Source organism: Aquila chrysaetos, chromosome 12, assembly GCF_900496995.4.
Source record: "Aquila chrysaetos chrysaetos chromosome 12, bAquChr1.4, whole genome shotgun sequence".
Classification (NCBI taxonomy): Eukaryota; Metazoa; Chordata; class Aves; order Accipitriformes; family Accipitridae; genus Aquila; species Aquila chrysaetos.
Window position 1 is genome coordinate 24,129,542 of NC_044015.1, and position 27,767 is coordinate 24,157,308.

The 27,767-nt window shown below is 36.4% G+C and overlaps 2 protein-coding genes across 13 annotated transcripts in view; one reads left to right on the top strand and one right to left on the bottom strand.

Annotated features, from left to right (window-relative positions):
- The window catches only part of RPAP2 (RNA polymerase II associated protein 2), a 41,891-nt gene extending 36,983 nt beyond the window's left edge, over window positions 1-4,908 (bottom strand). The window contains exons 1-6 of one of the 9 annotated variants that reach the window (XM_030032875.2): window positions 4,807-4,865; window positions 4,066-4,201; window positions 3,884-3,929; window positions 2,773-2,887; window positions 1,992-2,090; window positions 902-967 (exon numbers count right to left, since the gene is read on the bottom strand). In XM_030032875.2, the coding sequence (XP_029888735.1) occupies window positions 902-967; window positions 1,992-2,090; window positions 2,773-2,887; window positions 3,884-3,929; window positions 4,066-4,105 (366 nt within the window). In that variant the 5' untranslated portion in view covers window positions 4,106-4,201; window positions 4,807-4,865. Of the gene's footprint in view, window positions 1-901; window positions 968-1,991; window positions 2,091-2,772; window positions 2,888-3,722; window positions 3,790-3,851; window positions 3,930-4,065; window positions 4,202-4,249; window positions 4,606-4,806 lie in introns of those variants that run through there. The other 8 variants (XM_030032877.2, XR_005933727.1, XM_030032874.2 and 5 more) reach the window with 8 other exon arrangements.
- A 28-nt stretch (window positions 4,909-4,936) lies between these two features.
- On the top strand, window positions 4,937-27,529 carry GLMN (glomulin, FKBP associated protein). 4 transcript variants are annotated; one of them, XM_030032881.2, is made up of 19 exons: window positions 4,937-5,052; window positions 6,642-6,710; window positions 7,165-7,290; window positions 8,733-8,852; window positions 9,664-9,772; window positions 11,001-11,247; window positions 11,745-11,844; window positions 15,277-15,464; window positions 15,953-16,006; window positions 16,927-16,957; window positions 17,338-17,427; window positions 17,897-17,938; window positions 18,025-18,098; window positions 18,419-18,503; window positions 20,517-20,626; window positions 21,762-21,825; window positions 25,213-25,336; window positions 26,772-26,854; window positions 26,986-27,529. In XM_030032881.2, exons 2-19 carry the CDS (start codon window positions 6,648-6,650, stop codon window positions 27,091-27,093), a joined length of 1,818 nt encoding a protein of 605 aa, XP_029888741.1. In that variant the 5' UTR covers window positions 4,937-5,052; window positions 6,642-6,647; the 3' UTR covers window positions 27,094-27,529. The 4 variants fall into 4 exon arrangements, with proteins under 4 accessions (XP_029888741.1, XP_029888742.1, XP_029888740.1 ...); XM_030032882.2 differs by having other exon boundaries at window positions 4,961-5,057; XM_030032880.2 differs by lacking the exon at window positions 4,937-5,052 and adding an exon at window positions 5,095-5,367.
- Window positions 27,530-27,767: the final 238 nt, after the last annotated feature.

Genomic DNA, 27,767 nt, shown 5'->3' on the forward strand with positions numbered 1-27,767 from the left:
ACAAGATGGTCATACAGTTTAAAAGACATGCAATAAAATTCAGTTATTTAATAATGAAAATTTTTGTTAGCAACAGAACTTGGATATTTTGCAATACTCAGAACACCACCTAAAATTCTGTAGCATCTTGAAAAAATAACTTGCACACTTGCATCACGGAACAAGACAAAACATCCCACTTCTTCTTGGAGTCTTACCTGGTAAAAGCAATTCCCAGAATTTTGTGTATCCCAGAGTTGTAACCAGAGGAAAGGAATGTATACTAGCATTGAAGTAATTTGTTGAAGAAATTTGTTCTGGAACTACAAACATTTATCCTACAATTTAGCGTTTAAGCACCTGTAGGTGATTGCATATACTGTGATCAGGCAAAGACGACTTTTACGCAACCACACTCATGAATATGCTTCAAGAAAGAAACAGACTTTGTGAAGAGATAGGTTTTATGTTGAAAAGTCCTCAAAGAAGAACCCTAAAGGTAGTCACACTAAGGAATGCATAAGATGCAACTTGTATTACAGTACTGCAAACTTCAGTGAATGAAAAGGATGTGCACTTTGACCCTAAAGCTCACTGACTATACTGCAGCAAAATAGAGAACACTTCTTCACAAATGTCTTTAATGGATCAGCTGTACCACATTCAAACTGCTATCCAAGTAAAACTTTCCATGTTATGTTTAAATTTAGAAAAGAAAATAAGTGGTTTTTTATCTTTCCGAAGAGCATCTAGAAACTGAAATGCACAAAAACCTTCATATTCTAATAGTTCACAAAAATTATTTTCATAAGAACCAAACATCCTGGCTCTGAATCAAGCCACTATATGAATGCTGTTACAAAATGCATTTCTGATGTTGAGATAATATTAAACACATTTTAGAAATAATTTGTTACTATACCTTTCTTTCAGTGATATCATAAACTCTGTTCGTTTTTGTTGAAATTCTGTACTTCTGTTTTGGCACCTAAAACAATATGCTTTCATCAGCAAGACTGTTACTTCCATCATGACTTTACATAAAACTTCATTCTTAATTCACATATTTTAATTGGTGTAATATGTTCTGTTTTAAATGAATTGCATACTACAACCACCTTTTCTCTCAGTTCTTTTGATATTGTACCTTCTCAGATGTAAGAATGCCAATTTATCTTTAATCATTTACATCTCACTATCAGTAGAGGACAACTTCAGATCTACAAGAAAGCCAGTGCTGAACATAAAACAATGGAGTTGCCATGGTAGAAACTCCTCCATGTATAAGTACAGACAGGTCCTTCTTTAATCTGTATCTATTTATATGCATGTGAGACCGTACTGTCAGAGACCCCCACCACTACCCAGACAAACCCAGAGAGGAACTTACATAAAATATAATACAGTTTCTGTGTGAACTTCTGTGGGGACATATGAAGTTCAAAACAGTAAAATTTTTTGTACTCGAGTAGATTTTTTGCAGATAATCAGGTGTACCACAACTGGTATTACATCACAGGTTATCTAACTTAAGGTTATCTGCTTAAGGTCTGACATAACATACCTAAATAAGTGTGACTATGACTTTGAAGCAGGTAACATCCATTTTTAGAGAAGATGCATATGCATTCACATAGTAATATCCCTGCATTGTATTATTTTTTCACTTCAATCCTTCTCAGAGATATGTGGTTACACTGAAGAGGGAACAAAATCAGAAAGCTTCTGAATGCACAAAGGAAGGCCATGAAGCCATACTTCATTCATCTTTATTACTGTCAAAGTAGATGCTAACTGATTCTGTCATACAGTAATGGTTGTCAACCGATCAAATTTTACCTTTTACTTCAGAAGGATTATACTGAAATGGAATGATATGATGCCTGGCCCATTACTTGACAGTATTTTAATCTATGTTTAATATTGTAAGTTTAAAATTAAAAAGAAAATGCAAGAGAATAAAAATTGTGAAGAGATTCTTATGGTAACAGCATTAATGAAAAGCAACTTACATTTTCCAGTTTATTTGGACATAGAGGATAACCACATAGTTTGATGATAGACCGTTCATCAACAATGTCTTTATAGTGAGATGGAGTAATAAATTTTCCCTAAAATGACAAGAAAATAGTTCAATAACTGGATAGTGGAAACTCTGTCATTTGTCGTACTCAAAACATCTCATAAGCAAACAAATATTTTTAATTTTGTAACAGTTATCTAGTAAGTTTAATAAACACCATTTAGAACCTACACAGTAAAAATGGTAAAAGGGTAAACAGAGAAAGAAGAAAGACATGGGCATTTCTTTTTACATATACAAGAGCTTCATAATTTTGCCTCTAGCGTGGCACCGATTTTCATAATCTTCCTCTATTTACATGATTAGTACACCTATTTACCAGCCTATTTATAACCTTAAGAGGAGTAATCATCACACTGTTCCAGCAGAACTGTGTTGCCAGATAAACTGTGGTGCATTATAGAGGCTTTGTCTAAATTCAGAGATGACGTGATGTAGACCTAAATTTTTATACTTCATCTATCAGTCCAGAACCACAGAGGCATAAACAAAGCCTGTGGTAATAATGTGAGGATTCATAATGCATACGGTCCAAAACTAGGGCATGTTTTCACCGCAGAACCCTTGAAAATACGGCAATCATCAGGAGAGCTGATGAGAGAGGGAATAAATGGTTTGTCTACTTTAAACTACAACAAATTGTTCCAAGAACTTTTAAAAAAAAGTTGAACACTAAGATACAAAGTAGTATAAAAACTTGCAACACCTACAGAATTCAGAAGGAACTCTTCAGTAATGTTCTCTTCCAGGAGTTGCTCAACAATACACAATGCTTTTTTCTCAAATTCAATCTTCTTCCTCATAGCAGCTTCCAGAGCTGCTTTCCTGTAACAGAACAGACACAGAGGGCAGATTTCCACAAAGAACTCTCCAACTGTATCTTTATCTTTTTTCTGAAATACAGTAGTTTACATTTTTCTGCATCACACCATGTTGGCCAAACAAAGTAACAAGTAACTGGACTAGTAATTCTGTAATAACCACAAAGGAGTTTCCAACCTTGGTTTGCTTTAATTCCACCCCGGTCTCGAAAAGTATTGACTCTTATTGCATTGCAATACTTCCATACAAGGTTACCCAACTCTTCTTGCAAGAGAGGAAAACCCAGAACTGGCTGGACAAACAGCCTGTGACAAACAATTTATTGAGTGTTGCCAGGAGAATGGGAGCTGGATGAGACATGAAGAGGAGGAAGAAAAAAGGACTGGGACAAGACTGAGTGTGAGGCTACAAAGTAAAGGAAGGAATAAATCAAATAAATCCCACTACAGTATATTTCCTGAGTGTTCCTGAGTCTCGCCACTATTCTATTGTCAGCAAATACCCAGAGAGCAACCATCTAGGTGTCTCTAATCTCCATTTGGCAACGCTTCCCACAGAGGCTGTCAATGTACAGTCATTCTGCTGTCTTAACTTATAGAGGTCTACGCTATTCACCTGGAAGTCTAGCTCTGCTACAGAATCAAATGAATATTCAGGTAATTGTCCGTGGCAGAAAGTGTTTTTTCCTCTCAAGTTTGGTTTTTAAAGTGAATAAAGAAAAATGGCAGGTATGGAAAGAAATTAAGATGGCAAAAAGCAAGCACTATAGAGTAAGGAAATACAGCTGCGGAGGTTAGATTCATAAACTTTTTGCATATTATACAATGTGCATATATACATGCTGTTAGAAGTTACACAGCATCACTCCAAATAAGCCTGCATCATGTTGCTGCTGGCAATCTCCTCTGAGAAAGCAAAAAAACATGAGAGGCAGAGAATGCGATTTGAAAGTGAGACAAAACAACACGAATGCCACATAGTGTTAGTTAGAAATTATACCTTTGAGCAACATCTTCATTCTTCAGAGAAGCTGAATGCTTATTTCCTAGAAATCAAGCATACAAATGTAGAAATACAGAAATTACTGTACTTTCTTCCTTTAACAGTGGAAAATATTGGAAACAGAAATATTAAAACCTCTAAACTGTAAACACAATCAAGAGAAATGCTTAGAAACTTGCTTTTGGTGCCTGAGAGTGACTTCAGTAAGCCAGTAACCATTCAGCAACTAGTTAGACATGCTTTTTCTAAGTACGAGGACAGACAGGCCCAAATCTCTTCATAATCTCGTTCATCGTGTTTTGTATAGTTAGAAAGCTAATGGAAAAATAATTCTGACAATAATTTTGTGCCAACCACACTCACCCTGGTTCTCCAGCCCAGCTTTACCCCTGCACATCGCACTGCTGGACTGGCCCAGGTCTCCGCCCGCCCTGACCCAGCTACCAACATAGAGGACTCGGGCAGCCGCTCCCTTAAGACAAGGACGACAGGGAGGGAACATAATGGACTGTTATACTTAACACATGAGGACGCGGTTTTCTGACCAGCTGCACGATCGCTGTCACGCGCGGCGCGCCTGACGCTCAGAGCCGGGCGGGCTGCCGGCGATACGGAAGCTAGGCGCGCAGCCCCCGCGCAGCCTGAGGGGACAGCGGGGCGCCCGGCACCGCCTCGTCCGAGCCGCCGCCGCCGCCAGCCGCCGCTCGCCGGCCCCGAACACACAGCCAGCCCAGCCCGGCCCGGCCCGGCCCGGCCGAGGCCCACCGAGCTCGCGGCTGCGTGCCCGCCCCGCCGACCGCGGCCGGCCCGCCGCTCCCCCCGGTATAGCGAGTTGGGCGAGTCCGCTGTGCAGGCCTGAGGGCACAGGGAGAGCCCAAAGCGCCGGGCGGGGGGACCGGCGCGCGGAGCCTGGAGCCTACCTGCGCGCCGCCGGCTGGGCTTCCCCGGTGCGCCGCCCTCCGGCTTCCCGGCCGCCATCATCGTGGCCACCTGCTCCCTCCCCCTGACCTCTCACCCGGGAGGCGGAGCCGCCGGCGCGGCGTAGCCCGGGCCGGGAGCGGAGAGAGGGTGGTGGCGGCGTGGCGGTCGTGTCGAGCGGCGGGCACGGAGGGGTACGGCTGGTCGGGGCTGCGGCGGGGGAGCGGCTCTACTGACGGCCCGCTGAGGTGGGGCGGGGTGTGGGGTGGCCTGTGGTTTTTTTTAATTCAGCCGTGCGTTAAGGGCTCGCGTTGGCAGCCTCTTCGTACTGGCTTGCGTGTTGTACCCCGCCTAGGGAAGGGGCTGAGGTAGATGTTTGTTAGAGAGGAGGGAGTTTGGTGAGTGCTAATAGTAGAAAGTTTCACATGATTCAGCCGCTGCCCACCTGCCGCTGAAACCTCTGAAAAGATTTAATTAGAAACTGGATTAAGTATTAAGGCCTGAGATCGTCTGTGAGCTCAGCTGGTAAATCCCTGGAATGGCTCATGGCATGTTTCAAGGCTGTAAGTACATTGTAAAGTTACTGAGGGCTGAAAATGCAAGAACGTTAGCGTTCAAAAGTGTATTTAAACTGTTTTGGGAGGATTACTAACATCCTGTAAAATGAAGAGCTCAAATAGTACAACGTGTGGTAATAAAGTGTATGATAATGACCAAATTAAAATGACAGGCTGGATACATTGGTAGATTGCAGTGACGTAAAAATATTAAAATAGGCCTTTGAGAATAGAAAGTGAGTTGTTTATTATTTGAATAATAAAATTCATACACAGATGCTTTTTAAGCTTCTGTGAGTTGCCTGTTTTTTGTAAACATCCAGGTAGCTTAGTTATCGAGATGTTGTGTGCTGTAGCCGAGGTCAAACATAAGAGGAATGATTGAGGATGTTACACTGAGATGTCTGTATAAATATGGAACTTGGGTCTTTTGATGAATAGTTAGCTAATTATCCAGGTGTAGAGGTAATTGACTCTCATAGTGATCATATAACCAGGTTTAGGCACATGGCATTACTTAAAACTAAAGGTTTTGACTGCTGCTCTGATATATCACATGGGATAACCAAGCTTGACTTTATTTGTAATTCACGGTCCTGATCCTGACTGTGTAAAACTTTGTATGTACTTAACATTAGTCAAATGTTTAACTTGTTTATAGCAAGAAAGTTTTAAATTATAGTATCTAGAAGTAAAAGGCCACTGAACTAGCCTAACCTAGACGCTAGAATGAAATAAATGATAGTGCATATGTAATCTTGATTGGACTGTCGATATAAACTGGCATGGTGGTTGGATCAGCTGTGCACATCCCAGGCATCAGGTTAGAGTGCTCCAGTCAAGGCTGAGCAGGAGCTCCTCTGGTGAGAATAGTCACAGAAAATGTAGTATATCATGGGCATCTGCGCTTGGTACGCAAGGAATCCAGACTTACTCTGTATTTGCTGCAGTTTTCAATGTATGTACCCAAGCAGTAGCTGAGGCCTCCTGACTTCTTAAGATGACCTTGATACTACTTGAAAAATTGCTTCCTTATACATAAAATGCAGGTTGTTTCTTGTCTGTAATACTGTTTCTTGCAAATATGGGGAGTAGAATAATACAGTGTACACTTCCTAAAAATGCATTTTTCCTGTTTTTTTATCACGTGGTCTTCATAATATCTGTCTGTTTAGGTTATTCTCATTCCTCTATTGGTGTTTTTTTGGATAGTGTGATTATTTTTCTATCTTTGTTTTTACTTCATGTGTTTTAATAGTGCACTCTTTAATTTATAATAGTTTTCAATGCCAGAACAAAGTCAAACTATAATGGCAGTTGATGAACTTCAAGCAATAATACAAAGATGTGTAAGTAGTTTTCTTTCCGTAAAAGTAACAAGTGTAAGTAGTGTGTGTTTCTCTTCATATATTATAATTAAAACCAAAATGACCCCGAAACACAAGACAGTTAGTTGTTAGCAGAACTCCTCATTGGGCAGCTAAGTTCAGCCTCCATCTTTCATTGAATTCTCTATGGAGAATTCTGGTACTGAACAGTACTTGTCTGAAGGAACAAAACCCTAGCAGGTTGTTGTAGAAAATGTACCTTCCAAACAGTGTGCTGTAGTCTAGACTTAGAAAGTGCTATTGAAATACCGCTGTGTCTTCTGTAGTAGCTCTTGGTAGCTTTTTTAATATGTGAAAGATGTATGTAAGAAGAGGTAAGTTACAATGACACTACGTTTAATTTTGAAATGAAAGCTTGGATTTTCTCATTTGCCTTTTGTAAGTATGGAGTTAAACATGCATATTTTCTTTCTAGCAAATTCTGGAAGAAGCTGATTTCAAAGGAGAAGATTTTAGTCTGTTTCAGGTAGCAGGTCAGAAATGTTTAGAAGATGGGTATGCAGCTCAGTTATTAGAAGTAATTCAAAATGAGAAAAATAAGGTGAGTTTAAGTTTGCACTATGTATTAGTTGTGCGCTAACACCGTTAAATAGATAAAACTGCTTATTAAAAAGGGAAAGCCACTTTCACTGTGGAGCAAGGCTGTGCATATGAACAGTTAATAAGTTGCTCTGTGTAAAGTGCGTGTATTTGTGTAACTTCGGGTAGCTCACAGAAACCAAGTCATGGTAATCTTAACAAAACCATTAATAACTGTTTTTCAGTGAGTTAAGCAAAGAGAAAAGAGAAGACAAAAGCATAATTAAGAGAAAGTGACAGTGTCCCTCTTTTGCAGGACAGGATTTCAGATAGGGGACTGGGTCTGGCTGGCATGGAGTTGATTTTCTTCATGGCAGCCTATATGGTGCTGTGTTTCAGATTGGTGACTAAAACAGTGTTGGTAATATGCCAGTGTTTCAGCTATTGCTGATCAGTGCTTGTACAGTGTCAAGGACTTCTCCGTTTCTCCCTCAGCCTCCTCAGTAAGCAGGGAAGTTGGGAGGGAACACAGCTGGGACAGCTGACCTCAACTGATGAAAGAGAGGTACCATACCATATAACGTCATACTCAGCAATCAAAACAGATGGAGATGGGGACGGGGACCCATTCCAAAGTAGTTGTTGCTTGGAGACTGATTGGGCATTGGTCTGCCAGTGGGAGTTGGTTTGTGTCATTCCCTCCCCTGCCCCCTGCTCTCTTTTGTCCTTCACTTATTAAATTTTCCTTATTTTGACCCATGAGTTACTCTGTTTTGCTCTTCTGATTCTCTCCCCCATCCCACTGGGAGAGGAGAGTGAGCAAGCAGCTGGTGGGTGCTTAGTTGCTGTCTGGGGTCAACCCACCACAGATGGATATAATAATATTGGCCAAAACTGTAAAAGCCAACTAAGCTGATGCTAATGTAAGAGATGTTAACGTCTGTAGGCACTTTGGGGATCTGGGAGTATATACTAAATTGTACACAGATAAATAGGAAGTTCAGAAAGAAAGTGAAGGGTGGAATGTTTTGGCAATGTTACATGGGGTTCACAGTCTGGTTTTGAATTTTGTGAGTTTGGAGTAACAACTGAAGATCTCAATCCCCTCGGGTTAAACATAATTTGTCTAAGCATTCTTTCTTTCAGCAAAACTCCTCTACTCAGTCCTGTTTTAAATGTATTGTTATATAAATTCTTAGAAAAATATATTGACACATTAGAATTAATCCATTGAAGAAAGCTATGCAATGTATGCAGCTGTGTTTATAGGTATAGGGAGAGAATACAATGAATGTCAAATACAAAACTTTATGGTAATAGTTGTTAAATTTTCAATTATATCATTGTGGTGTTGGTTACAACCAGGACATGGACCTGTTGTCTTTTTTCGCCTTCATATATACAATCTTTCTGGGTTTAGAAGATGTCCAGTGTTGATTTATTCTCTGAAAATCTGTTTTTTAGGTTATCATCAAGAATATGGGTTGGAATCTCATCTCTCCTCTTGTTAGATGTATTTTCATGTATAAGCAGGAAGATGATAAGCGAGAACACTGCCTGAAGATACTAGATCAGTTGGCACAGGTATTTTTTTTTTTTAAATATATGGTTATAATACAATAATTGTAGGGAAGGGAGAGGTCCTAATTTTCCCTGATTTCCAAAGAAAACAAGTCATGAATACTTCTGGGTTCTTCTGTCCATTTCCTGTAACTTTTAAACTCACAAGCCAATTTCATCTGAAGTTGAGACAGGCTTAATGTTCTCAGAGATAATTGACCTCTTACGAATTTTGTGGAATTAGTAACTGGGCAAAACAAAGAGACAGCATTACACAGCAGAAAAAGGCAGATAGAACTCATGAAATTTTTGATAGCCAGCTGCTGCAGTCAGAGCAGCCACAACAATACTGCCTCTTGTCTACTGCAGATACAGTGTGACAATGATTACCTGATGATTCTGATGGAGTAGTAGGGGAAAAGTCTTAATCTGTAGACAGCTAGTTCCCTTTCATTCATGTACTTAAAAAACAACTTGTAAACTCTATAGCTTGAATTAAATTCGCACTGAAGTTTTTCTTTTCTCTCTACTCCTAAGGATTACTTTGCTAAGGTACTGTGAGGTTTTTATAGACCATAGAAATCAAGTTTAGTGTTGTTATTTATTGTTATATTTTTTCAGCTTATATAGAAGTGTACACACATATACGCTCTACAGAAGACATTAATTATAGGGAAGTACTTACTGTTTCATATTTGTTTTCTTATAGATTGTCTTGGATGTTCAGGTCTGCTTTCTTGATGTTCAGGAACTTCTGTGTTGAAGTTTGCTTGTGAAGAGTTTTTTAGCTTATGACCATGGTTATTAAAAAATATGCATTGTTCCTCTCTGGCAGCTATGCAATCCGAAGGAACTTTTTTTGGGTTTACTTGAGCAGATTGAGCAGGCGTCTGGAGAGCAAGCGTGCCAAACTGTCATGTTATTGCTTCGGCCTTTGCAGACAGGTAAGATTCAGTTTCTCATGTGATTTCTGCATTAAATTATTTTCTTACTTATTTATCAATTTAATTTAGCCTTTGCTGGAATAGCTTCAGAATACATCTGTCTTGACAGGCTTTACAGTCTATTACATTCTGCAAAATAACATAAGGTATAACTTTCATGCTTATATTGGCCTGTTAGAAAAAGATTTTAGATGGGATTAATAGCATCAGTTGAAAAAGCAATACTCAGCTATTTTTCATCATTTACAAGAGAATGTGGTCCTGTGACATTATAGTTAGAGATGTAAACAATTCATACTGTTATAGAGAATTACATGGATTTGTGAAATTCTTCATTATTTAACTTTTAAAACATACAATTCCATATTTTCATACTATAAAACGTTTACTTCAGATTGAAGCAGGTTGAAATATTTGATTGGTGAGGGGGAAGCATTCTTTTGGCTTACATATAAAAACTAAAAATGTTGGTTTTGGACACCCACTAAGTAGGTAACAAGTAGTAGTTTCTGGTTTGATATGCGAGATGAAATCAACTGTTGTCTATCAAGTTTAAGTCTGATTGTAGCAGTCTCTGAGATGTGTTATGTTAGAATTTAACAAGAGAAGCATTTTGGTAATTAGAAGTATGTGTTTTTTTGGATAGCCAATCTGCAGTTAGCCTGCACTGAGTGCAGTTTAAGTGGAGAGCCACTTGTGCTGCTTCCTCAGTCTGGGAGCCCCTCTGTTGGTTCTGCCGTGGGGTATGGAACAGTTCTGAGCTGCTTCAGGTAGAGTCAGGTCTCAGGAGAAAAGTTGGGCCATGGTCTCTGATTTTGCCAAGTGCAGAAGGAGTCAAGCAATAGGTGAGTTCTCCAGGTCAGATAAATGAGTATTACCTCACTTAGACTACTTCTAGAAAGATTTTTTTCAGTACTCAACCATGGTGCTACAGAGAAAGGAAAAATGTGTTGAAATGCATGACTGGTTTAATATTTGTCATTCTCAAATATATGGTCATCTTAACTACAGCATATTAAACTAGCTGATGACATTTAGTCTTGCTGGATTTGCTCATGTGATTTCAGGTGTCAGTCCCTCCCCTTCTCTGAAACTAAAGGCTTTCTTATGTAGTTACATTGTTTTTCTTCGCATTTTCCTCTACTGAGTAAGTAATAACTTAATGTCTCAAAATGTTATTTCTCTCCTTTTTTTTTCCTTTTTTTTTTTTTTTTTTTTTTTCCCCCAGTGCTTTTGAAACTTCAGAACAAGAAGGCCTACTCATTGGGTTTATCTTTGGCCATGATTATGAATCAGCTTACTCCCTTACCTGTACCTTATACAAAACAACAAATACAGGAAGATAAACTTGGTCTCTGTCAATGTTGTAATGCAGTGGTGGACTTTACTAAACCTTTTGTGAATGAAGTTATTAAAAACATGGAAAAGTCATCAGAATACAATGACATGGAGCTGAAAGAAGAATTATTAAAATTGTGAGCATTTTATGTCAGTGTAATATATTCATGTAACTTAACAAAATGAACTGTAGGCTTTTATTGCATAGGCAGTAAATAAATCATCTTAGTGTTTTATAATGCTGCCAACTTATATTAACTAATGTGGTATTTCAAAAAAGAAAAAAAAAACTAAATATGCCTTACATATTTATGAAGTGAGAGAAGAAAGGTAAAAATAATTTTTTTTTTTTAGTACAGGGAAATGGTAAAGAAATCTTGGTCTCTGTGCTGTGAAGCTGATTTGATATTCCTCTGCTCCTTCTCAAATTACAACAGTGAGGATAATCATATTCTGGAAGTGAAGTCTAAGGAATGCTTCTACAGGAGATGGTCTTTTTTTTATTCTCCCTGGAATATCAGGAATAGCAGCAGCTAATACGAGTATAGACTTTATTCTTGGTTATCAGTGACACTATTATAGTCTGTATTTGTGACCATATTGGTGATTTAGTTTCATCCCATTTTTATTTCAGCTGTATGAAATGCCTGAAATACCCATTATTGACAGCTCAGCTTGAACAACTCGAAGGCATTGAAGAACATCCCTTTCGGCATTTTGCAACTGAAATTATAGTAAGTGCAGTCAAAATTAATTACAGTGTTTGCAAAACCAGTGGTCTAGTTCAGAATTACCTATAATTCGCTCTAGAGCTCATTGTGCTTCCTTTATTGATTAGTGGGATGACTTCCTGGGCTTTGTAAGATAATGCAGGTAGATAAGGGTCTAGAACAGTTCCAGGTCCCATCTCTGGAAATTACAAATCTTGCAGACACAGTTTTGCTCCTTGATAAACCAGTTTGGACTGCTGTCTGAATCAGTAGCTGTTACTTTGCTGTAACTGCTTATTTTTCTTGGTGATGTGTGAATTTATTAGAATATCTAAAGGATTGTCTTTGCTGCAGTATTATGTCAAGGTAAGATCTACATGCCTAATGCAGTGCCAGCTGACTATTAAAGAATATAAATTGATGTTTGACTGCTGCTGATGCTATAGCTGGAAATTCAGTGGGAACATGTCCACTCCATGCTAGCAATGCTGTTACTCTGGTTTTGAATGTTTTACGTAGAAGCTGTGTTTTATTAGAGCAAGATTATTGTGGGTATAGATAATTTTATTTAAATTTGCAGCAAAACCAAGCCTTATAAGGAGCTGCGTGTTCCAGCCTGTGCATGGACTGCACCTAATACGTGTATGTTTTCAGAAATAGGACTAGGTGTGATTAATAAAATTACAGAAAGTAGAGCTGTGCTTTGTTCATGTTTTGAATGTGGTAAAGAGTATTTCCTCTCCTGCACATATTCAGATGTACTGGCTTGACCCCACCTGGCAGCTAAGCCCCCACCCAGTCACTCACTTAGGCCCCCCTAGCAGAATGGGGAAGAGAATCCGAAGGGCAAAAGCAAGGAAAACTCATGGGTAGAGAAAAAGACAATTTAGTAAGTGAAGGAAAAAAACCCAAGTGATGCAATAGCAGTCACTCACCACCTCCTACCAGCAGACTGATGCCTAGCTAGTCTCTGAACAGCAGTTAATCTGAAAAATACTGCTTCATCCTCCCCCTGCCCACCTCCAGTTTGTTGCTGAACATGATGTTATATGGTATGGAATATCAATTTCATCGGCTTGGGTCGGCTGTCCCAGCTGTGTTCCCTCCCAGCTTCTCACCCGCCCTCTGCTGGCTTGCTGAGGGGCAGGGTAAGAAACAGAAGGCCTTGATGCTGTGCAACCACTGTTCAGCAATAGCTGAAGCACTGGCATTATCAATGCTGTTTTGGTCACAAATCTAAAACACAGCACCATATGGGCTGCCATGAAGAAAATCAACTCCATGCCAGCCAAACCCAGTACACCAAATTTAAAGTATTTGTAAACAGCAATTTTCTCTAATTTTCAAGTGCATGGTTATACAATGATTTGTGCTGGGCTGTTGAAATGAAGGAACCTTCTGGACAACCAGGTGCTGGATTATTTTATAACAGTTTATTCAGAAGCAGGCTGGTAAATCTTGTAATGAAATGTAAGAGTGGAAAATATTGTCAGTACTAAATGGAGTCTTCCCTCAGGATAGCCAACGGGTCACTAGTTGGGTAACACTGAATAGACAGTCACAGCTCATTTGTATCAAGATTGCAGCTAATGTCTTCAACTCTTATAAAACAAGCTGACCTTTTTAGAAGTATAGGAGAACTAAGCATTAAATGACTATTAACTGGTTATTAATATTTACCTTTAACAAAAATACAATTCTACTTTTGATAACTGGCCATTACAATTCTTTTCTGTAAATTGTTTTCTTAACTATGAATACACTTGTTTCTCATGTTAATGTTGACTGTATGAAAGAAGAGTTAAGTTTGAGCTTTGGACTTTGTTCTACCTTATTATCCCTGGTTAGAGGAGAAAAATTCACAAGTCAAATACAGAAAGACAAAAGTCAAAGAATGTCTGGAGCTATGTAAGAGGGAAATGGAAGTTACAGAGAAGGTAGAGTTGGGGTGAAGCTGGCTGAGGAAATCCAGCTATCGGAGGAAGATGGCTGAAATGGCTGTGAACGATGAACTAGGGAGTTAGAAGACAGACAGCTTTTTATATGATATAGTGGAGGAATTAGTCCTAGAAGAACGGAGGGACTGGGTCAGGGTGTCATTTTTGGGGAGGGAACGGCACACTAAGAATTGATGAGTTGCAAAAGGAAGACTTGGAGCCATCTGGGGTGAGGAAAGTACATGTAAATGTACTGTATGTGTGCAAATGTGCATGCGTGCAGAGGAAGTCTGGAAGTTGCCATGTGATGCAACTCTTCTCCAATTTGTGTTTAAAAATCTAAGCATTTTTGCATGCAGAATTCTACATCCAAATGTTAAGATTGTAAAGTAAAACACACTAGAGCAGTTAGCAGAACAAAACTTTTGGTTGTTTTTCAACAATAATTAGGTTTTCTGTCATGATCACATCCATTTTTTTCCACAGCATGTCTCAGCATAGGATGGAACTGGTATATGGATCAATCAGGAGTTGTGCAATAAAAGAGAATCTTGTCTCTGAGACCTTTACTTCATTTATTGCAGGACTTTCAGGGTGTGCAGTTAAGGAGGCAGGGCTTACCAGAAGATGATCTCATGGTTAAGATAGTTGAAGGGTGCTCTGAAAAACTGGCTTTTTATTCTGCCTTTCCTGTTAGGCACAGTCTGAAACCATGTTTTTTATGCTAATTGTGAATTACATTTTCTTCATTTTCTCAAGAAATTCACTTCCGCTGTTTGTGGAATTGGGTAATGAGAGCTGCAGCTAAGGTCAGTAAAGTCATGCTCTGACTATATGACTTCTTCTGTAATCCTAGTTTTCCAAAACGTGAGATCGTGGATGTTCAGTTTGGACAACCCCAGAATAGGGAGTTAACCTTGATCTCACTGTTTCTTCGTAGTATGTACAATAGGAGTTATACTACCTCCTAATTCATGTGAATGGCGGGGCGACACACCACACTAGTATTTGTGAAGTTCTCGGGTGTCATTGTGTTGTGCACTGGAAAGAAGGGCCATACAGAGTGATTCTAACTTCAAAGCGGGGCTTGCCTTTAGCAGATAAACATTATGTTGCATATTGAGTGAGCAGAAAACAAAATACCGATCGTTCTGTGATCTGAAAAACACAGGGGTCCTGTGGCATAATGTGATCATGAAGCTGTTGTTATTCATAGCATTGTGGATAAGGGAGCCAAACTAGGGGTTTGCAGGGTGACTTCGTCTTTTGCTAACTTTTGAATGCTTGACTTTGCTATCTTAGTAACGTTCTTCTAACAGTAGTTATTTTTCCTGCAGGGTCTTTTTTGTGTATGTGTATATATCATAAATACTCACAAAATAGTTATATTAATTTATGCTATGTAAGAGAGTATACTGTAAATACAGTTAAAGCTTTGAAACTTAATGGGTGTACAGGCCTTTTAAAGGCAACTATAGGCAATCTATCTTTTTTTTTGTTGTTTTTTTTTTTTTTTTAGGACATTTTGTGGGATATAAAAGAATTAATACCACTAGTGTTTTTACATCATAAAAGCATAAGTTCACACTGGAAGAATCAAGAGTTTGCAGACATAGAACGAAAGAATTCTGCAGATTCTTTGGCATGTCTGTCATATCTGATGTTTGTTCAGCATTTTGGTATTGATTGCTTTCCAATGGTATTTAGGTAAGAACTATTCTTCCTCATTTATCCTAAGTCTGTACTTCGAAGATTCTTTCTGAGCAGAAGAAAACTTTTTATTTGTCGAGTTATGAGTGAAAACTGTATTTCACTAGTATTTGTTTTATGTCAACCTTTATGTATTTATATTTTGTGTAGCTTATATTATATCCATAAGAACATACTCCAGTCCTGCAGATTACTTTATTATGGTTTAATTTTAGATGAGCTGCCTTTTTAAAGAAACGGGTAGAATTAGTCACATGCTGAAAATTAACATGTATTAAATTTTCAGTTGCATTTATAGACAGTTTCCACGTAACAGTTCTTAAGAGCAATTTGACTTAATATTTTGTGTCTATTTCAAAATTACTGATTTTATAAAGATATTTTTATATATTTTTTAAAAAAGATGAATCCTGTAAAATATATAAACTATGTGCAAATGTATATGGCTTATGCAGTTTAATGTAAACCTAATTTTTCTCTTTTAGTCCATCATACCTTCTGCAATGCAATATGACACATATTGAAGTGCTACTGAAAAGGTAGGGTTTATGCCATTTAGAGTTCTAGATAGCGGGTGTGATCTTTTATAGTATTTCATAGAATAAAATTTTGAATATACCAGATAAGTTCAGAGGAGGTTTTTAAACCTGAGAGTTAAAATGGCAAGTTCCACAACAAGATGGTTTCTTTTACTAGGAAGTATGAAAAGTTGTCTAAAACATTTATTTACTGTTTTCAGCTTGTATTGTGATACCATTTTTAGAAACTTTATTCTGAAAATGCAAAATTAAGATCTTTTAAACGCATGCAGAATAATTAGATTGTGTATTTACTTGTACTTCTGTAACAATTAGTTTACTACTAGAGAAGACTATCATGATAGTATTTATTTGAATGTATTCTGATACAGTATGTAATCTGATTAAAGGTCAGGCTTTTCTATATATTGTGATTATTTTACCTTCCATAAGCAGAAGTGTTGACCAAATAATTTCTAGTACTGCTATAGAAGGGAAGTTTCCCATTATGACTGGTTACCATTTCCTGGTAAAATTTAAACAAAGCTTCCTGGTCTCTTCAGTTTAGGATCTGCTCTGTTTTTCTTAGGCTTGCAGAACTATGCAAATGGAATCATCTGGAAAAAGTTTCATTTTCTTTGTTAATCCATGTCTTGATACCTGTGAGATATGAGATGCTGCTTCTGAGCATTTATAAAAATTGAGGGGAAAAAAAAGTAATTTTGACCCTGAAGAGAGGAGTCTAATTTTCAACTTTTCCATCAGCCAGCTTATCCTAAAAATCTTTGAGAGGAATAACAAAGATACTATATTTAGAAAATAGAATGAAAATTGTTGAGGGACAAGTTCTTTTTGATCTCCGTTCTAGTGTTTCTTCTGAAATATCAACAGTGTCTTTTTAATCAACAACTTAAATTTGATAATGTTTCTTTTTTTTCTAGAACAGAAGAATCTATGTTATCTAAAGGACTTGTAAGTTTTCTTCTGATGAAATTTTCAATGTTAGAATGTTTATTTTTTCCAAATTAAGTAATGGTAAAACTTTAGTTTCCCTTTCTAAGAAAGGTGCAAATGATAGTTCAGATAACAGTTTCAGAAATATTTTGAGACTTAATTAGGTATTCTTCAGTGTTACAAACACTTATATTTATTGAACTTTACACACATGCATAAATGTTTAAATTACCATTATCACTTACATTCGTATCTCCTAGGAACTTTGGATATCTGAATGAGAATTTATAGTGAAGGCAATTTTAGCCATGAAATGTTAGGCATATAGATTAATGTTTTAGATATGTGCAAAATGTTGGCAGCTTTTTTTTTTTTTTTTTTTCCCCTCCCACCTGCAGGATCTGTTTGAGAGCTGTTTATTGAGAATGGAAGATAATAGCCTTCTCCATCAGTATTTAGAACTCAGAGATTTTATTAATGTACCTCAGGTAATAAGAAGCAACATACAGATGTCTTTAACGTTTGATTATAAATAATGTCTAGCTGTCTTCTAGGTGTTGGAGAGAGGACATACTACTGAACCTTTATACACTTGTGTCGTTAAATTGAAACCTTCAGTGTCTTGCTGTACAGAATTGATTGTCTTTTCTACCTGCTACAGCATGAAGTTTCAGTGACAATTAAAATACACTTAGTGTATGTACAGGCCGCTGAAGCAGGTGGGCATTGATCTCAGCTGAAAGATGATGCTTTTGTATATCAGCCCTGGGATTTCAACCACTGAAGCTAATGTGAATTTCTCTGATGAGAATCTTCGCATAAGCATGGTTTTGTGGTCTGTGGGTTTTTTTGTTTTGGTTTGGTTTTTTTTAACATCTTGAGTAGATTTTAGCCAGAGTAATGTAATGTAATAATCTGTATGCTATTAGAAATCATGTTTTCTTTGTCCAACTGCAGGATTTGGTGAAAGTTATGACCCTTTGTCCCATAGAGCATCTGGTATGTAATGTGACCTACAGAATCAGTTAAGTGCTGAATTTATTTAATTAGAATTAATCTGGTAACATCTTTTTTTTTTTCTTTAGAGAAAGAAGAGTTTACATATTTTGCAGTTGTTCATAGACAAGTTTGACACAGAGGGAAAATATGCATTATTCAGGTATGCATCCAAATTACTGTAGGCTGTGTAATATCAGCCTTATTGCAGCTTAATTGTGTACACAATGATTTCTGTCAGAGTTTCTATCTGGTAAACCACATTAATTTTACTATGTTAATTTTTGGATAAATAATTAATTTCAGTTGTGTCACATAAAATCAGCTGTCTTACGTAAGCTAGTGTTTAAAGGTTACATAGTCATCTTATTTTTCTGTGGTAAAACTCCCACTTAGTGAATAAGGTCATAATGTCATCTAAGTTTTGAGCTATCTATATAGGCAGCTTTGAAGAGATAATATCTTTTTTTTGTTTGTTTGAAGGTGTTTACTGAAGACAAGCAACCATGCTGGTGTGGAAGGATACATTATTAAAAATATAAAAGATCAGATTCACTTATCATTAACGGTGAGGCTATTACCACTAAAAACCAAGTTGCCATCTAAAAATTCTATGAGTATTATGTTGAGAAAATGTGGACAGCTTAAGCTTTGAGTGATGCATTAAAAAAATCCACTTTGAAACAAAACCTAAGATTGGGAAGTTGTATAATTAAAAATATTAATTTGGCTTTTTTCTGCATATGTATTTTTACATTATAATTTTACAATTGTATTCTTTAATTGCAAAATTTTACTCTATTTTTCTAAGAAGTTATTATTACCTTTTCTGTGCTTGAAAATACCTGCTACTTTATTAAAGAGGAACTATTCAGTATTTTGTTTTATCCTCACAGTCCTCACTTCTTGAATATAATTCAAATGCTCCAGTTCAGACAGACTTATTAATTTTTTCTTGGTTTTTATGATCATAGAATCATCTAGGTTGGAAAAGACGTTTAAGATCATCGACTCCAACTGTCAACCCAACACCACCATGCCCACTAAACCATGTCCTGAAGTGCCACATCTATGCATCTTTTAAACACCTCCAGGGATGGTGATTCCACCACTTCCCTGGACGGAGCCTGTTGCAATGCCTGACAACCCTTTCAGTAAAGAAATTTTTCCTAATACCCAATCTAAACCTCCCCTGGCGCAACTTGAGGCCATTTCCTCTCGTCCTATCACTAGTTACTTGATAGAAGAGACCAGTACCCACCTCACTACAACCTCCTTTCAGGGAGTTGTAGAGAGCAATAAGGTCTCCCCTCAGCGTCCTTTTCTCCAGACTAAACAACCCTAGTTGATGACAGTCAGCATTATGTTATGATGACAGTCAGCATTATATTATGAGTGCTTCACAAACATTAAATTCATCAGAAAGGGTTGAGCTAGATCAAAGCCATTTAAATACCATATTTTATAATCATTTATACCAGGAAGTTGGAAAAATTAATTGAAAATAAATGATTAACTTTTTCTCTCTCTTTTTTTTTTTTTTTTTTTATTTTTTTAACTGCTTAGGGCCTTTTCCAAACCAAATTTGATTCTCAAGGATACTGCCTTTCGTCAATTAGGACAATATAGTAAACTTATGCATATTTTATGCTAGCATAATTATGTTAGAAAACATACTATTTATTAGATCATAGTCTGTCCTCTATATTGAATCAGCAGGGGTGGAGAAGATGGTAATATGAAGACTGTTCCAAAAGGGGCTTGCATTAAAATTGAATAGGTGAAAGTATATTCTGAAATTTCCTTACTAATTAATTTTTTGACTATGCAGCTTCAGAATTCTCTTAACACATTACTTCTGTGTAGAGTTCTCTGGCTGTCAAAAAGACAAATAATTTTAAGATTTCGTCATGGATTTTAATATTCTAAGTTTAATGCAAAGAATTGTATTATAAACATAATGATAATAATTTCCGATTGCTATCAATTTATTTCATCTTAGTTTTTGTGCCCAGGTAGTCTTAGTCTTTCCAGGTCCATCATCTGATCTGACTTAACAGACAGTTACACTTCTTATCTCCTTATCTAATCTCAGTTTTCCTTCCAGTCCATTTCTAGGTTTAGAAATATGCAAAGAAAACTTAAAGCACCTGATCATCTTTTAAAAAAAAAAAATTTGTGACGCTGCTATTATGAAATGAATAGAGTCTCTGGTAAAGATAGCTAATTGTTTCATACCTCCATATAAAAAAAAAAAGAGAGTGCCTGCTACAGTTTACTAAGTTTATGTAAACAAATATTAACTATATTGATGGTGGTATTCTGAAGAGGTGGAGAATCTATTCTGATTAAATTGAAAAGAACAGCTTGGCATGGAGAGACAAAGTAGGGAGGATTATGAAAAGACTAGTTTGTATACTTCAATCATATGTAGTAATTAGAAAATATTGCTTCCAGTGTTTGATTTTTTTTTTTCTTTTCTGTTTTCCCAAAATTATTGTTAAATTATTTAAGATTTATTTAAGATCCCTTTAAGATTTAAATTTGTACTCAGCTAAACTTTTTATATCATTTTTTTCAGAGGACATGTGACAACATTTGGTTTACAGGACATCACCTGATCTCCCTTCTAGATTTAGTGCTTTTGCTTCCAGAAGGTGCTGAGACAGATCTTCTGCAAAACTCAGATAGGTGAGTTGTAATTGCAGTTAGGGACTTTTTTCCTTGTTTAAGAATTTAAAAAGACTTCAAACTATCTTACTGCAATGGGGGGTATGCCCTCATGTAATTAATGAGGTGACAACATCAATGTATTTTAAATTTTTGGAACTAGAAATGGAAATGATCACTTATTTCAACCATCTTTCCAACTAATTCTGTATAGAAGAATGTCACAATGCTTTTACATTGATTTTAACAATAAGAAAGGAATTCCTCCTCCATTCCCTGAGGATATAAGGTCTTAGATGTCAAATTATAGAACTAATTGGTAAAGCATTATTTATTCAGGAATATATGGTTTGTCAGCTTTCTGCAGAAGCAATTGGAGGAACAAAAGAAATGTGGTATGTTGTCTTAGGTGATACAGGGGAATAATAATTATCAGATACAACTTATAGCACACAGCCTTTTTGAGACTGTTTCACAGATTGCTGCTGGGAATCGAGTATGTCGTGAGTGGGAATAGAAAGCTACCTGAACAGCAAATATGTGTATTGAGTAATATAAAAATAACTGAAATGTCTCTGAAAATCTCCTGTATAGGACTAGTCTTTTCCTATATAACGAGTAATCATTGGGCTTGTAAATCAGTAGGGTGATAGTGTCCAGATGGACACATAACTACTTAAAAACCCAGATGTATGATCTGTAATTGTACTGTTTATCTGAAAAAAGCAATAAATAGTTTCTGCTAAGATGTATGGTAAAACAAAAGCAAAAAGCGTATTTTAAAAAGCACTCAAAAGTAAAAATTCAATACAGTAATAAAGAAAACTGTCACACTAGTTTCAAATCAACTTTGGATCACCAGTGATATGTGTTACAAATTCTGTAATAAGGTTCCATCTCTTCAGAGAACTTCCTCTCACAATCACCAGCCTACTCCAATCTGCTGACAGTTTTAATTGCAAAGTGTCAACCATTGTAACATGGATGTTTCTGCACACTCGTGCTCTAGACTAAGCTATATTGCTCAACAGATGGGTGGTTGCATTTTGTACAAATGGGTATTTTTAGGATGTCTGGCTAATGGGCAATTTAAATTATTATCCCTGTGATATAAATCTGCACTCTAAGTGATAAATAGTACATTTTTAATTCACAGGATTATGGCGTCACTAAATCTACTGAGATACTTAGTCATTAAGGATTGTGAAAGTGATAATCAAGTAAGTACTAATTGATTTGAAAATGATTGATTAGCTGAGGGGAGAGCTGGATTCATGTGAGCACTGTTATCCTTGATCATGGTTTTTGCATTTTTCTTTGCAATGGTCAATAATCCGGAAGTGATGCTTTTATTAACTACATTAGGAGATACGTGATGTGTTATTTTATTCTGATGAGATTTGATTGCATTCATGCTTAACTGTTACTGTAAACAAGCTAATCCTTTTACTCTGCCTGATGAACTGGGGTCCATAATTTTACAGTATGTCACCATAAAGTCACATCTCTATCAAATATTCCCATGAGAAAAAAATATTTGTTACTCTTGCTTATTTATTCGCTGGTACCCCTTAAGCCTCCAGGTGGATTTCTTTATAATAATAATAATAATAATACAAAACTTTGCAGTTCAAGAGATCCATTTTATTCATCTTTAGGCAAAATACTTTTTGTGCAATATGCTAAAAGTTGTTAGTATTAGGATTTCTCAGAAAGTATTTAATTATATTTAAATAGTTTTTAGCTGTGCAAAACAATATATTTACAGCAACTGTGCAGGTGCATGATAGGTACATGTTAAAAGCTTCTCTAGGTATTAGCATCAAAAAAATTCTTGTCTGCAAGATCCATCTGCTTAAGTAACAAAAGGAGTGGCCAGACCCATCCAATTTTCTGCTACATTGCTTTACTGGAAACAGCCTAGAATGTTTTATACAAAGGTAATTTGCCAGCCTAAACTGCCCACCACTGCAGTTTACCTATGTTTTTATTACAGGTATATCTCTTCACCTTCATTCTCCTGTGTGTGGATGTTTGAATGTAGATATTTCAGAAATACTCTGCATATTTAAACTTTGCAGTATATTTAAAAAATTGAAACTGCCCTTATGTATTTTACCCATATAATATTATGCTACCTCAGTTTAAAGCAGGATTTTATAGCTTTAGTTGTAATCCCCACCTCTTTCTTCTCTGTTTTGTTTAGCTCTTTTCTGTCTGACACATTTGTTACTGGTAGATCAGTGCAAAGTGTATTTGTTATTCAACTGCTGTATGGCTATTCGATGTATTATATTATGATGGATCTGCTGGTTTTGTATACAGTCAGTCCTGTCCACCTGCAGTTGATGGAAATGTGTTCCTGGATACTCAAGGGGAAACTTGTTTGAATTTCACAACTGGATCGATACATGGATTCCATATTCTAACAGCTGATTTATAAGTGCTCTGACTTGTATTGTGTCGCTACAGCATTGAAGAGCTGGTGGAATTATTTGTGTTTAGTTTTCCAGTTACATTCCCCTACCAAATGGCTACTTATTCTAATAGTAAATGCAACTTCTGTTGACTCTTGGAAATCATTATGTTCCACCATTCCTCTAATTTATGTGACTCAGGAACTTTTTATCCACTATATCATGTAGCGAACAAGTATCATCTATCTCCTTAGTACTAAATGTTTTGATTTTTGCTTTAAAATACTTGTTTAAATTAGTGACAATTTAAAGAAAAATTGCTTTTCAGTTTTAAAGTACCATAAAGCCTTTCTTCACTTGAATAAGCAATATTATAGTCAGATTAATATTGGAACCTTCTTCTAGCAGGTAAGTATCATAAGGTTTTTGTTGGTCTCCTCCAGTTCCTTGATTTTATGATTTGGAGTAATGGATTTCAGCACATAATTTTCTGTTTTCTAAAATACAGGAAAAATTCTGATCTACTTTTAGAGCACTTTAAGATCTATGAATACAAGTTTTATAAGTGCCTAATGATGTTATTAGTCTAGGTAGAAAAATAATAATATAGCTTGCACTGATTACCAAAACCATAATGAAAACGAATAGCAAAAATAGCTTTTATTTGGTGCATTTCTAATTTACTATTTATGTAATTAGTTAGTATTGATAGACTATATCTGTTTCTCAGATTTAAGGAGTTATTACTATTTAAGTGCTCATTACGGTCTGCTCAGTTTCATGTAAATGCATAGCTTTGTAAGAAAAGAGAGAATTCCTCTTTTATTGTTATTAAAAATTTATAAATAGTAGCACAGAATTGCTGTAATAGTACTGTCTAGTACCTGGCATAAAGACTGTCCCTACAGTTTGAGGAGAAAATAGCATCACGTCTTCTGAAGTTTTCCCTTAAATTTAAGCCCTGCCAGTTCTTTTTGACTTCCTCCCTGTCTCCCTTCATAATAGTGCAAGTGGGGCAGAAATAAAATGCCTCCTTTCAGGTCAGTGCAGGTGTTCTGATTGCTGTGTAACAAGCACTTTCATTAATCAAGTTTAAAAATCATTATTTTTCTGGAAAGTTATTTCTTCATTTTTAACCCCATTCTGGTGGAAGTAATTACCATTTTTCTTATTTGACTAGTTAACTTTGTATCATTTAACATTAAAATTTGGTGAATTTTCCACTGTAATCAACAATACTATTTAACATTGAGAATTCTTATTTTTATCATCCTTAATGTGGCCTTTGAGGACACTGCCTGAAGAAGGGAGTCATATAAATGGCTCCTATATCTAAAGACACAAAGACTGCTTAGTATTTGTTTCCTTCTTCAGCAGTTTTGTAACTACAAGCTTATAAGGTGCCAAGGCAGAGAAGTTTTCCTCTTGTGCTGTATAACCTTGAACAGCCTGGCTTTTGAGCATCTTTTCCTTGTATCTCTTCCTGATATGTTGTCCTGATACTCTTCCTGAGTGCCATTATTGTAAACTCCTTGCACCCATGCCAAACTGGGGAGAAGTTCATGGTCACTTTGGCTAATGTGCCTAAGGATGGGATAGCAGCATATCCAGTAACATTCCTACAATGCTTTTTAAACTGAATGCAATATAGACAAAACCCTTATATATTTGGGGAGCATGACATTCATCAGAGTTTTCATTTGGCATCGCAATACAGTGTTAATTCAGGAACATGAATTTAAATATTTGTGCTGTTTTGCTGCTAAATTATCTTAGAGGACTCTACAACCGCTGTTCACTCACTGTAGACATTCTAGCCTGAGAAAGTGGCTAGTACCCACCTCCAACATCCCAAGATCCTTTCAGCTTTGCTTACAAGAACAAGTTGAAAATTTGTGTTTCCACTGCTGTAGTTATCAGCCTACATACTAAGTTTGTTGTGTGTCCCCCCTTTATTTTTTTTGACTACTTCATCTTCCAGTTTTTGACAAATAATATGAGAGAGAGGGAGAGGAGCTTAAATATCCATCATGATGCTGTTCATGCCTAAATGCATGAATCTACTTTTTTTTTTCTCCCAGCACAGAAGTGTATGTTATAAAGACTACTCTGAAAACTTGAGCTCGAAAACTTAGCATTGCAGTGCTTCATTCAAACTAATTTGTAACCCTCTCTGTTCTGTTTGAATAGACTGGTGTATGGACCACACTTGCCAAGATTGAGCAGAATTTTTTAAAACCACTGCATGTGGGACTCAATATGTCAAAAGCACACTACGAAGCAGAAATAAAGAATAAGAAAGAAAACAGAAGAGGTTAGTTGTTCTCTTTTTTTCTTAGCTTTGTTCATATTTAGAAACTTTGGAAATCCTTTGGAAGCAAAGAATTGGTGGGTGCTATATAGACCGTGTTTTATTTAACTATTGACACTATTCCAAATTACAAATAATAATTAAGTAGTTGCTATATTTGATATTAATAATTTTAATAATTGGTCAGAAAAATCTCAACTTGTTTATCTCTCATCACGTTTTTAAACCTTATGGAAACCTGATAGAAATGTCACATGAAGACCTTCAAAACTTGTTCTGCATTTATACTTTTGATTTTAAGGTTAGACAGGAGCATCCAAGTATCTCTGAATCTATAGCCCTTAGGTTTCATACTATGTGTGGGGAGGTTAACAAGAGAAGAAATAATTCACACAGCAAATAGGTGCTCTCTTAAAGACTGAAGGATTACATTCTGGATTTTCTTTTTTTTTTAATTTTTTTTTAATCTGACACAAAGAATCAGATTCTGCTCTGGGTTAAGCAGACAAATTCCACAGGGCATAAGAGCTGTAGCTGCTTTAGGCGATCCCTGTGTATGTCAGATCTTTTGTTCCTTTGTGGTCTCCATTATAATTACGACAGCCCAAGGAACTTGCTTCTGCTACCAAAAATGTCAGTACAGCTTTTTGCTGCTAGTCTTATCCTCTTCTGTTGTTGTAAACTATGTAAGCATGAGGCAGAGAAGGGGAATTTTTTTGAAGGTAACCTGTGGATATCTTTCTAAAGGGAATCCTTTACAATTAATCCAGAAGCTTTTTCTTGAAGTCCCTCCTACGTTTCTCTAGCCTTTGACAAAGCATAAAGAGATTTGAGTTTGGGAGAGAACATCTAACTCGTAACAGTAAATGGTTTAGCCTTTTTCCCCAATGTATAATCTTTGTAAGCATTATGCTGAATTTCAAATATGTGGTCTGAATGTAAGAGGTTTTCCCCTTAGTTTTCAGACTTGTCCTTGTAGTTTTGCCTGCTGCAAGTAATCTGCCTGGAACAGAGAAGCCTGCAGCCTTTTCTTAATAAAATAAGTATTTCATGTCTGGATTCATTAAGTCAAGCTAAAGAACCTCCTACTATCTCTCTGGATGTGGAAATATTAAAAATGTGTCAAAAAAAGACCAGATTTAATAACTTTTTTTTTTCCTTTTAAGGAGCATTTTAGCTATATAAAATTGTTCTGAGTTGCAGATATTGCCTGTTTAGTAATGTAGTCATATGTGTTATAGAAAGTGTAGAGAGAGCATCCAGCTCAAACCGTCTTCCTCTTAAGGTTCAGCACTTTCTGTCCTGTGTTTGGTCAGTCCCTACATTTGTCTTTTTTAACAATTACTGTCTAGAAATGCTAATACATTAAATACTCTTTTCATTCCAAAAGTTATGTGAAACAGCAGCCTGATCTCTGGTTGGTTATTTTCTTCTACAGAGGCACACAGTTCTAACACAGTTTGTTCTGTAACTGTTAGTGGGGAAAAGATGCCTGCTATGACTACTGAAATGCAGCTTCAGGTGAGTTTGCATTTCCTTCAAAGTTATTCAGAAGTACTGAAATTTTCTTTTCAATCTGGAGACAAACATACATGTACAGTGGGTAAAAAAAAACAAACAAAAAAACCAACTAATTTCTTTTGTCATTTCAGGTTTTACACTCGGCCCTCTTCACATTTGATTTAATAGAAAGTGTTCTAGCTCGAGTAGAAGAACTCATTGAAGTGAAAATAAAAGCTGTAATGGATGAAAATAGTTAGGTCAGCTGAAGTATTTGAGTTAGTGTACTTCCTACAAGATCATTTTGACTATGAGACCTTGGTTGAAAAGGAGGCTACTAACCCTTAAGGAAGAGCAATTTAGAGTGGCCTCTAGAAGAATTGCAAATGCTGCTCTTCATAAGTCTTGTTGCTGTTTTGTTTTTTTTTTATTTTGCTATTGTTGTATGCGATTCACAGAAATGGCGTATTTACTAAAGTATTCATCTTCAGAATTCGATGCTCTTTAAGTTTAGAAACTAAAAACAAGGGGGGTTTTTTGTTCTTATGCTGTGGCAAGGAGGTATGGTTATGCATTTATTTTTCTGTTAATTTTCAAAATTTGTTAGATAATAGTTGCTGACTGGTATTGTGAATTGCAAAGATTTTTATAAAGTGACTGGAGAACCATTAATTAAAAAGCACTGTTTAAGCACAAGGCATTTTTATTAGCACTTTTTAATGTTGACAAACAAGCTTCTATATTTACAAACAGGACTGTAAGTTCCTATGGCAAAGGAGACCAGGTTTAAAGAAAAACACATCAGCTTGGAGCCAAGTAAGATGTTAAAACTTAGTAACACAACAGATAACACTTGTGTTTAAAAAAAACACACCATATAAGATTTAATACATATACCCGTTTATGCATGGGAAACCTATATTTTGGAATTGTT

Bases quoted from the DNA above. Each gene is read 5' to 3' on its own strand.
- GLMN (XM_030032880.2), top strand. The intron at 6,711-7,164 runs GTAAGTAGTTTT...TTTTCTTTCTAG, and splicing joins AAGCAATAATACAAAGATGT to CAAATTCTGGAAGAAGCTGA. The intron at 17,428-17,896 runs GTAATAAGAAGC...GTCCAACTGCAG, and splicing joins ATTTTATTAATGTACCTCAG to GATTTGGTGAAAGTTATGAC.